The sequence below is a fragment of the Hippoglossus stenolepis genome, chromosome 13, assembly GCF_022539355.2.
Source record: "Hippoglossus stenolepis isolate QCI-W04-F060 chromosome 13, HSTE1.2, whole genome shotgun sequence".
NCBI lineage: Eukaryota > Metazoa > Chordata > Actinopteri > Pleuronectiformes > Pleuronectidae > Hippoglossus > Hippoglossus stenolepis.
Genome location: NC_061495.1, coordinates 6,393,447 through 6,405,580, shown reverse-complemented (window position 1 = coordinate 6,405,580; position 12,134 = coordinate 6,393,447). Strand labels below are relative to the sequence as shown.

Here is a 12,134-nt window from a genome sequence, read left to right as displayed (position 1 = left end):
TGTGTGCATCCTCTTGGCTGCCTCGCTGTATATTTAATGGCCTTTGACCCCCCACCCCCCTCCATCTCCTCCAGTAAGCCAATAAAGGTGAGCAGTAATCAGGAGATGGTCAGCGCTGTCGTTTCTTGCTGGTGCAGCTCTTCATCTCAATCAGCCTCTGCGCACCGATCACTGACATTTGCCGCACTGTACATCGAATGATGCTCGTGAGAGTGCAGCACAAAGAGAGGGCGACCATTTGTCTTGTGTCCTGGACACAACCAGTACATTCCCGCAGAGTTTTGTGTGTGCGTTGAAGAGTGAACGTTCTTGGTTTTATACAACAGAGATACATCTTATGGATTTAATCTTGATCTGGGATTACATGTTGCTCTTCTCTGTGATACATCAGAAATGAATGCTACATTACTGACCACAAAATAATAGAAGTACACTTAATTGCTGTTAACCACTGAGTTGGAGAAGTAGGATGTCATTGATCCTCAGTTTGCAGATAAAAGGACACATGCAAGTCAGCAGTATTGATTGTTCGGTCATTGAGTCTGATTTGACTTTTCACAGATACTTCTGAACTTGTGTTTTCTGACTTAATACACTTAAGGTAAATGTAACGGGGTTTGACAAAAAGATGAATTGTAGTCATGTGATTTTGTGTGTCTGTTCGGGTGTTGGATGTTATGTCAAAACCGTTACACAACTCACAAATGGGGATAGCAAATGAAGAGAAAAAACATTGAAATGACAGATGTCTGGAGTCAGTTCTGGTCCATTATACTTGAATGTGGTGGTTTCTGGGGAGACCAGTCCATCATGCTACATCGGCGTTATCATCTCTCAGTATTTCCTTTTTAAATTGTTGCTGTTCAGTGCTGCAGCCGCTGCATCAAGCAAAGAACCAGTAAATACTGACCTGAGACATGAGATTGAGCATGATGTCACATGTTTTTACTGTTTTTATGATGCCCATGCAATTAATATGAAGCCCTGTGGGATAGCAAAACCTCATTTCACCGTCTGGGAGATTGACTCACATAACACACACGTTATATAAAAAGAAAATGTTGCTTGCTTGATGGATCTTCCCTCTGCAGCCTGAGATATCTCACAGCACATGTAACACGCACAAAACAAGTACACATATGTTGTGCTAACATCTTCCTGTTAAGAGCATTCACAGTTTGAGGAAGAGGTAATTCAACATACATGCTCACACTGAAGAGCCATGGCATTGCAGGTAGAATTTGTGTAATACAATTGTGTATTAAAAAAATAAGTCAGCATATGTCCTGCAGACATGGTCGCACAAAAGGAATGTCCTCACAGTGCTGTTGTCTACACAGCACAGTACGTCCTTCTATAATCGCTGGGTTGGGTAGTGAAGTATTTGTGTTGTGATGTACTCTTCAACTCTGGTTCGAAATTCGGGGCAACGCCCGCTGATGGGAAAGTGAGTGTCGAGGAATTTGTGACTTAATACATCTTCTGGCTTCTCTCATATTGTCTATGACGTATAATAAGCCTGACCAATGTTCTGTCTCACTTGTGGTTGAGAGAATCGGAATATGTTATGTTTTGTGTCGGGAGGTGTCATCTTGTGTCTTCAGTGAGTTTCCAGTTTGCCAACAGGCCCCTTGTAAAAACACATTTAAATTCACTTAAGGTTTTTATTTGGATCCACCCCAAATTGCACACACTCAGATATTATCCCTTAAGTATAATACGATTTTTTCCATCAAGATCCATGTAATACTAGCTCGAAATCGATGAAAATTAAAAATGCCTTATCTCGCTTTTCAAGAAAGTAATAAAATATTCCTGGATCTTCCCCTTTGTCCAGATCCACGGTAACATTTAATGGGTTCTCTCTTGGCCCATGTCCCATCCTTCCACAGAGAATTTATTGTGTAATCCTGTTGACAAGCAAACCAACAAACAAGCGTATGGACAAGGGAACAAACATCTTCCTTGGCTGAAGTAATAATGACGATCCTGACCTGGACTTGTTATCTGCTCCCTTTAATTCTGCAGTTTCACTTGAAGCTCTGTTTCCTCCGACAACAGATCTGTGTTAAAATAAAGACATATATTCAAGTAAGAACAACTGAGGCTCATTAATTTGATAGGTGAGAGTGCCAAAAAGAAGATCAGCCATTTTTTTATCAAACAAACACATGTTTTCTTCATCTGTGAGAGAAGTTGAATATTCATCTTAGTGAAAAACCATTTTCTTGGGTGCACGATGATGTAAAGAACCACAGAGATGAAGTCGCTCCATCTCCTTACTGGTGCTCTTGCTGACTGTGCCGTCTGTGTCGCCGCATTCTGCTGCTAAGCCACTGCTTGGTGTAAATTTGACTTTGAAAGTAGCCCGTTGCCTTCCTGCCAACAAAATAGCCTTGGGATATCTTGGCGCGCTCTCTCGTTTTCATTTGGCTTTTAATTTTGTATTTCCCTCTGTCTCTCTCTCTTGTTGTCCCTCCTCTCCTCTTTCGTTCAGCACGCTCGCTCGCCTTTGTTTGTCTCTTTCTGTTCGACTCCTTCCCAATGTTTTTCTCTTCCCCACCCCCCACACACACACACACTCGTATCCTTTCCCTCAGACCACTTTGTTACTGTTGTCTAGCTTGTCATCTCTTCACTCTCTCTCTCTCTCTCTCTCCCTGCTCTCTCTCTCTCTCTCTCTCTCTCTCTCTCTCTCGCACACACTCTCTCTCCCTCTCTCTCTAAAAGCAGCTTAATTCTATCATCTTACACTTGGACAGCAGTAATTACATTTATGACACAAATCCTGCTACTCACAGCAAAATGCTTTGTGTGTAAGAGACCAAGTGTGTGTTTGTGTGTATGTTTTGGTATGTGGATGCCTGCTCATCACCCAGTGTGTGTGTCCGTGTGTGTGTGTGTGTGTGTGTGTGTGTGTGTGTGTGTGTGTGTGTGTGTGTGATTCATTGCCTGATAACCCAGCGAAACAGCACTAAGCTATTTTACCACTGTTTATATCGTCCTTCTATCAAACCCTCTGCAATCAGATGAGTTTGGACTCAGAGGCCACAGCCTGAATTATACTGATTGTAGTTGTCCTCAAACTTAGTCGATCGCCCCAGCGGAGAATGAACCTCTGTCTTTGCACCTTGCATTGACGACAACAACTCACGGTTAATGTGGAATGCATTATCCCAAACTGATCTGTACAAATCTAGGCGTGTCTTTTGCTGGATTAGGAATTTATTGTCAGATGCCTTTTTAACTTTGATGCTGCTTGTGTTTTGAGAATGTTGTTGGCAACTGCAGCCATGTTGGCGTGAGGAGTTTCAGGAGTGTGAATAAAAGGAATAATACATCAGAAATCCCGGACGATTCATGCAGAGTTTATTCATGCTTTTCGTGGCCTTGGCTCAAAAGTTACTGGCAGCTCTAATCCCCGGTCCTTTGAGATTTCAAGCAGTGGATTAGCTATTGAAATGGACATATATAACTTTGCACACCACACTCGGCCTGAGAAGTGATTTTACTTCAGACTCGTCACCAACTGTAAATAAACATGGGCGATATTAAGGCTCCCCAAAAGTGAAGCCAAAGCAACTCAATTTCCCCCTGGTGGCTGGCAGCAGTATAGGTCATAAACCCCGCCACCTCCATGTTAGTGGATCAGACATGGACCAAACTAATAAGTCTGAATACACCACAGATACTTTTTCCTCAAACATGTTTTTTGTCATTCCAGGTTATTCTTATCACACATATGTATAATCAATATATCACACATATTGGCTAAAATCTTCTGATTGACAGCTGCTGTGTGTGTGTGAAATGCTGAGCAGACCCTGTTGACCTCGATGTGTGATCCAGAATACTGGACCACACATATTGAAGACCAGTGGTGTAACAAACATGAGGCCAAAGTTCTTTGTCATATGTTAACATGTCATAACAAATTTAATTTTGATTTGTTTCAAGCTGAATTGAGTTGAAAGATCTCTCGCTGCAACACTGCCAGTCTGTACGGTTTCTCAAGCCCATTGGTCCATAACATCTACCATCGTGTAAATACTGTCATTTAACCTAAACACGTACTCATTTGGCCTGAATCATTGTGCGAAGAGTTTTGAAAAGTACATGTTGTCTAGAAATGTCTGAGAACTTAAAGTTATATTCTGTTGACTTGTATCTATCCAGTTGTGTCAAACTTATTCTACAGCATCAATCCAGGGTTGATCCAGTGCAGTGGAATCACATATCATCTGATGATGTTTACTGCTCCAGTGTGCATCTGCATGCCATGTGTACTGTGTTTATGGATGGGAGTTATGGCCCTTGTCCATCTCCTCCCCCAGCAGCCGCCTTAAATTATGCATGTGCATACATTCAGTATGTGTTATTACTCTTTATGTGTTTGTGTGTGTTTGGTTAATGTTTTTTTAAATAGATGTGGAAGCCACATCAGCCCTCTCATATCCCCACACACACACACACACAAGCACACAAAGAGCAGTCATGTGTGTATGGGGAATCATTAGCTAAAGTGATGCAGGTTTGGCTATCATGAATCACAGTGGCATCATATCGACAAGCCAGAGCCAGCAAGGAATCCAAAATGTGTGTGTGTGTGTGTGTGTGTGTGTGTGTGTGTGTGTGTGTGTGTGTGTGTGTGTGTGTGTGTGTGTAAGGATTACCAGTATTTTCAGTTGGCAGCGAGCCCAGCCTTCCTCCCTCCTTCCCATTTTTCTCTGTCTCCCTCTCTGACACCGTGGAATTCCTCGGAGGGAACTTAATTTGCTGTCTCCCTGTCGTCGTTCCTCCTGTCCCTTTTCCTCCCCATCTCGCCTGCCATCAGTGTCCTCCCTGTTTCCGGTGGCACACGGTGACAGACCGAACAGAAAACATACATTACCTCCCTGCTGCTCTTTTGTTTTACACTCAGCAGCCCTCACATGCTGCAGGGACATAACAATAAACCCCGTCCGTCTCAGGCAGTCAGCCTGTCATTAGCTTTCGAGTTTGAGCAGCAGGATACCAAGACTTTAAGGTAGTCTGCTTAACGCAAGACATGGCTTAATTTTTTTCCCACTTGGAAATTATATACGCTGGAAATTATTAAGCTACACAACTTATCTCCACAGCATCTCTGATCTCCGCCTCAGTCCCCCTCTCCCTTTCCGCCGTCTCCTCACACATTGCTCTCCCCTTCATCATCCTCTCCGCCGCGTCCCTCCCTCCCTCAGTAATATCTCTCGCGGTATACTTGAGATGATGGATGGAGAACCAGTAACAGTGAAGCAGACTTCACATCCATCACAAACTCAACAACAGCACAGTTAACTGCATCACTGTATTTTTTTCCGTCCTTGGCTCCGCTCTCAGGGCTCAGACATGTCGAGGTCTTTCCGGCTCCACAGGCTTTTTAACCCAATCAGACCCAGGGACGGCAGGAATTAACCTATTTAATGGCCTCATCAGACTTTTGGCCATTTCCTTCCATATACATGCCTTTCAGGTCCCTCGTTCATTTTAATTGTATTTCCATCATATCCATTTTAGTAGAGCTACGAGGAGACTAATGCATCTGCCTTTCTGTGTCCCCCCTCTGCCACCGCAGCTCCGGCGAGTCCTGTAGAACTGGGCCCCACCCTCGGCCTGAAGAAATCCAGTTCGTTGGAGAGTCTCCAGACGGCCATGTCAGAGGTGAACAGGAAAAACGAACTCCTCCCATTCCACCGTCCTCGCCCAAACATGGTCAGGGGGAGAGGCTGCAACGAGAGCTTCAGGGCAGCTATCGATAAATCCTACGATGGGCCGCCTGAAGATGACGACGGTAAGGGAGATGAACAGCGTGTTGGTGTGCGTGTATGAAGGTGTGCTGTTTTATATAGAGAAAATGAGACAGTTTACCCTGGATGTTGCACTTTTTGCACTGTTGCAATGTCTTAATATTGGATCTGAAGGAAGCTACCAAGTCAGCCTGCTGTATTTCCTCAGGCAGGGTGTTCCACAGCCTCTGGGCTCTTATTGCAAAAGCTCTGTCTTCAGCTGAGAATCTGGAAGAGTTAAAAGGCCCCTGCCCGAGGGTCTCAGAGTGTGAGCAGTGTTGAATGGGGATCAAAGATCTGTTATATACTGAGGAGTCAGACCATTAAGTGCCTCCTAAGTAGTTAAAAGAACCTTAAAATATATTCTTAAGCATAATATTAACCAGTGTAAAAAGACTAAAACAGGGGTGAAGTGTTCCAACATATTTATTCTGGTTAAAAAAGGTTTAAATATCTGTAGTGAAGCTGGTCTAAAATAAGGAATTTCCCCAAATGCTTTGACGTCACTGATTGGAGTGTTTAGTCTGATGAGACAATCCAAAAGTGACCTTTTATTATTTTCCAAAATTACATGACTTACTTCCATATGCAACAAGTTTCCCAATTACTCTCACTTTGTTTTTATACGTCATGCCTGAAATGATCAACACATATGGTGCCGAGCAGCAGCGTTTCATCACAGTAGGTGATTTCCATGTTGAGTTGGGCTTTCACTTTAAATATTTATCCGGGAGCTAAATAGCCATTGCTTAGTCTGTTTCATTGAGGGGGGGTGGGGTAAGGGGTTGTTGCGGTTCAATTCCCAGCTGCATTATTAGCAGCAAACTCTTATCAGTCACCACCAGAGTAATGAGTCGGACTGTTTCAGATCACTACTCTCACACAGGATAGGACTAATAGGGCAAGTCAACACCACGCACACGCGGCGGCCGCATCTGTCACCGTCTTTCTGAATGTTCAACACTTTGAGAGCTGCTGTTAATTGACAGATAGCAGGACTCTGAAAAGCACACTGAAGATCTCGCCCTCTGTGTGTGTCTCTCTCTCTCTCTCTCTCTCTCTACATCTAAATTACATCTTCACTTCTGTGTCAAATATCAAAGCTCATCAGTTTCCGTCAGGCTTCCAGAGGTGGATCAGCTGCTGTGCCGACACACCACTGGTGATTGGGAGGGAACACGCTGTTTAAACAAGTGAATGTTTAATCTGGGTTGATGTGTGGCTGATTCATTGTGTGGGATCCTGAGTGAGTCCAGCTAAAGCTATACAGTGCGTCACAGTTTCCAGTGAATTCAGTTGTCAAGAGGAGCGTCCAGTTGAGGCTTTGACTCAGTGGCTTTTAATGTCTTATGTCAACCGGGGGGGATTATAGTGGTGAAAAGTTGTTTATATCTGTATCCTCTTCTGTCTTTCCTCACATGTTGTTTTACCTTAATTCTGTTTAATCTGTGCCTCTTTCTTTTTTTCTTTTTTACCTCCCCCACGAGGATATGTTTTCATCTGTGATTGTTAATCTGTTATTTAGCATGATTTTGAGAAAACAGCTATAGATGGATTACGACTCTTGATGTGAGGATGTCAGGAAAGAACCCATTCAATTATGGATCTGGATTTTTTCGTTGATTTCTCAGAGAATAATTCATGGATCTAGATGGGGACAAAAATCTGGCATTTTTAGAGAACTGATAATTATGAGTTTGAGAAATTTGGTGCAGAACCAAACAAAAATCTGGATGGAGTGAATTTAATCGTGGTTTCATGAGGGGGCTGCTGGGTCTTGGAAGAGATATGTGCTCTCTGAGTGTCTAATTTCCCTGTTTTGTCTACTTGTAATGTCCCTTCCCCACACACCAGTGTGGTGTTGGGGAGCAGTCGTAAACAGCAGAATGTTATAATGGTTTGTGGTGAGTTCCATCCCGTGACATAGCTATTAAAACACAGCACATTGTAACGTACTTCAAACAAATAAGTATTTTCCAATGTTTTACACTGTTGTAGTTTGGTGTAATAAAGAAAATAGCTGTGATTGACTTTATATGATGAATCATGACCGTGGTATGTTATTGGCTCTTTTAATTTGAACTAGATACATTTTCATGTTGCTTAGAACAAACTTCTCTAACTTCGCGGTTCCGATATTACAGGCAAACCTCAGTAGTTTCTTGAGAACTGTTTAAAAGCCTCTCAGAAAGTACACATGCAACGCTCTAATGGAAGCTTTACAGAGGTCACAGCTGTGGCCACGGTCATGTTCGGTTCTTAGCTGCTTATTAGCAAGGACCAATACAAGCATGTTGCACACACAGAGACACACACACACAATTACATTACATTTCTATCCTGTCAGAAGACAGTCTTTGTAATTAAGGGTGAAGTGAATATCCACACAAAGTTAAATCTCAATTGAAGTAACTAATTTGGTTTGGTTATCTTATAAAATCTGACAAGTGGTGTGTGTGTGTGTGTGTGTGTGCGTGTGTATGCGTGACATCATTGTTATTCAAGGCCAGAGCTCCAGTCTGTCGAGGAACTAATGAGGCATTGCAGTTTACGCTTTGAACATTTTTGCTTTCTTATTATTGAAGAGTTAATTCATTCTCTGTCAAGTTAATAAATCTGCTGTGGAAATGAGGAGTGGAGAGATGGATAGGTGCATGATCATTTTCAATCTCTGGTTTTATTTTAGTTTTTTAAATTCTAACAAAACAACAGCAGTGGAGACAATTGAAGTTCTTGTCATTCACTAATACTACTCTGTAAAACACCATTTTTATTCTAATCATCATCTTTCTTGTCTTCTTCTTCTTCTTCTTTCGGTCCCCCCACAGATGATGGTTCGGACCCGAGCTCAGGCCGTGACACCCCAGCCAGCAGTTCATCTCGCCAGGGAGTGGGGGATCAGATAGAGGAGAAGGGCAAAAAGGACAAGAAAAAGAAAGCCAAGACAAAGAAGAAAGAGAAGAACAAGGGAAAAGGAAAAGAGAAAAAGAAAGCTGAGGAGCCCGAAGAGACGGAGAAGAAGAGCAAGAAAATAGGATTTGGTCTTCTGAGGTGAGTAACAGCGTGTGAGACAGAGAGAGATAAGGGAGCGGGAGAGGATTATTTTAAAGAATTAGACATGCGTTAATTTTGTGTCTTTCTATGTTAACCGTACATGTGAGTGAGATTTTTATGACCAATGTTATCTGGTAAATTCATGTCATGTCTAGCAATGTAGTTACCACTACAGGATTTTTAGCCCGATTTGCCAGCGACGCAGACGAATGACCACCTGATCAGCGTGGTATACGCAGGCGTACGTAGGGGTGATGAGCCCCTGGACCTTTACACTTCATATGTCTGTAATCAGGGATATCAAGCAATAACCATGTGTGTGAGGGACAAGGTAACACAAACTCACTGGGTCTCAGGTCGGGTTTGGACAGAACGAACAGAAAGCCTGTCGGGCTCAGGTCAGGCTGGATTAGTTTTCTTATTTGTTCTATTCTTTTATATTCTACACAGAAGCGTTTCAGCTCTCCTCCAGCTTTACGTGTCATTTTATGAGCAGGATGCCAGAAGAGCAGGACAATCAGACAGATTCTCCGTGCCCCATCTCGCATGTGTTTTCTCGGGTGTGTCTCTCCTGGGGAAAGATCGTGTAGCGTCTGATGCCCTTCCGCCATTGGGTCGTGTAGTATGAACTGACAAGACTCCTGATCTAAAGACAGCAAGTTGTCTATTGTGAACTGGGTTTTCTGGGGCCTTTTGTGAAACTGATGAACAGAAATGTTTGGTGTATTAAGCATTCCACCGTAGTCACGTTCTTTTAATGTTTTCACACATACAAAAATGATATATACCATAAACCTCACATCAACATGGTAACTACATCTTTAAACTGGCTGATAATCAGGTTAACCCCCTGGTTAGATGATCTGACCTCAAAACGAGGTCATGTCTTGCATGCGAACCTGCTTTCATAAGTAACATGACTGTTAAACATGCACACTGGGCTCTTTTCCCCCTCATGAAACCCTATCACATTCTCATATGAAGGCACACAAAGTCCACTGTAAGAGCGCTGCCCCAATTTCCTTAAGAGCTCCTGAAAATGATCTGTCAGAACTCTTTCAAGTGATTAACTCTAATGCTATATCGCAGTGTGAATGGGGCATAGGTCCACACCAGGCGTGAATAGGGCAAAGTGTTCCAATGAACAATTTGTCCTTTTTACCTCACTGCCTAGCTAATATGCTGCTTTTTCTTTTGGCTGTGGCTGTTTCTGAAATGGGATTTCACATGACCATTACACAGATGTCGATCTGAAGAATAACACTTACTCGCGGCAAATTGAAAAACAAAATAAAGCCTCAGTCTTTTCAAAATACGCTCACAATAGCAGCCTGTGAACCCGAACACAGAGAAACGCTCCCAGATTCCACACTTTATCACAGTGATTATCTCTCAGGGGTGCACGTTATTTAAAGTGAAATGTTTGGGCAATAAGACTAATATGCTTTAATGTTACCTAATTGAATAGAGTCTGTGTCCTCTCTTTCAAAGTGTTCACCTTTTCCTCACCTTGTTTTTCTCACCCTCAACTTTGTGGTCTCTCTTGTTCACTGGTGAGAAATGGCTGTTTGTACTTAAGCCTGTTTATAATTACGTCCCGGCAAAGAGAAGCTGATGCAAGAGAAGAGATATGAGATGGATACTCAGATCTAAGTGATGTGCACTCTATAGCACAGTTCATTCCTTTTCTTTGTGATTTCTTTGTGATTTCTTTGGTTTATTGTCATATAGTCTTTAGTATTTTTGTTGCATTAGCAGCAGACATCACATCTTAACAACAGACATCTTAAGTGAAGATCATCTGCACAGCAACATCACTTATTCAGAAAATATTTGTTTTTAATGAAGTGAAGAACTGATTTCAGACTGTTCAACATTTAGTGATTTAGTGATTTGGACATTAAGGACATGTCTTACACATTTGCTTTAGCCATAGTTCAACCATAGCTCACCAACATGGTCCATTATTTGGACCGCGGCACTTGATGATAAGATTATTAGACGTATATTGTTCTACATCGTTGGCCAATAACTACACAAATTAAATGACTGTTAGTTTTCTCAGAGCAGAATTGTAGCTGATAATCACGAGCCAATACAAATATTCACTGAATTCCCTTTCATGAATCATCATTTATATGAAGTAGAATGGTTCTCAGTAGAGTCCATACCTCCACCAGGGCCCAACACACACTCATAGATATCAGTCCCCTAAATTTGGTGGAGGTAATAATAAGAACACGAAACAAAAGGACTAAGAAATCAGATGAAAAGTAGCCTCTGCTGCCTGATGTACGTCTCTCAGAATAGCAGAGGTGACCAGAGAGGTGCTGTTTATTTCAGTAATAACAGTAGTGCACTCTGTTGCTACTAGAGAGAGAGAAGGAGAGAGAGAGACCATTCCACTAATCCACCCCATTGTGTGGAATATGTGCGCCCACCTATTCCTGAGTGCTACGGATCATACATTAGTTAACTCTTTTTCTGGGTTATTTCCTAAGGTGAAGAGGAAAACCAAGTTGCTTGTGCGGGCCACACACACATCAGGGAGAGAGAGAGAGAGAGAGAGAGAGTGTGTGTGTGTGTGTCATTAAGTGAAAGGTGGACTAATCCTGAACTAATCCAGAGTATCTACAACAAGACGTTTCTTAAAGTTATTTAAAACTTGGTCACATCTGCTGCTTTGTCTCTTTTTTGACCCAACTTGCCCAAACCTGTGATATGTTCTAGTAAGTTTACATGAACCTGCCCATGAACCGACCTGTGGGTCGACTTGTGCATGACTAATGTGCAGCGCGCGGCAGACTAAGAACGCCACTGAAAAACCCTGAGGTGATTTTTGCCTCCCTGCTCCTCTGCTCTGCTCTGTTTGTTTGTCTGTTTGCAGGAGGGCAAGGCTGACACACACACACACACACACACACACACACACACACACACACACACACACACACACACACACAGAGCGGTTTATCAGACACCCGTTGAACAAGCAACAAACACACTTGCAGAATTGCCCCCTCGCTCCTTTGTCCTCTCTTCACTCGCAACAACAGATTCTTTCACAGAGACACGTGGAGCCTGTTATGGTAACAGGGAATGAATGGTTGAGTTGAATATTCGTTAGTGTTGTATAAACCCCACAGACAGTAGTTGTCCAGTAGTTCATTTGCAGGGTAGATCACTGAGGTGAAGAGGAATGATGACACAAGGCAGTTTACTGTTTATCTCAAGGTTTTTATATTCTATACATGCTTATCAAAAATAAGATGA

General features: G+C 42.5%; 1 protein-coding gene across 4 annotated transcripts in view; it reads left to right on the top strand.

Moving 5' to 3' along the window:
• The window catches only part of pard3bb (par-3 family cell polarity regulator beta b), a 198,518-nt gene that overhangs the window by 110,888 nt on the left and 75,496 nt on the right, over window positions 1-12,134 (top strand). For all 4 annotated transcript variants that reach the window (XM_035174412.2, XM_035174410.2, XM_035174411.2 and 1 more), the window contains exons 19-20: window positions 5,597-5,812; window positions 8,636-8,858. In XM_035174412.2, the coding sequence (XP_035030303.2) occupies window positions 5,597-5,812; window positions 8,636-8,858 (439 nt within the window). The remainder of the gene's footprint in view (window positions 1-5,596; window positions 5,813-8,635; window positions 8,859-12,134) is intronic.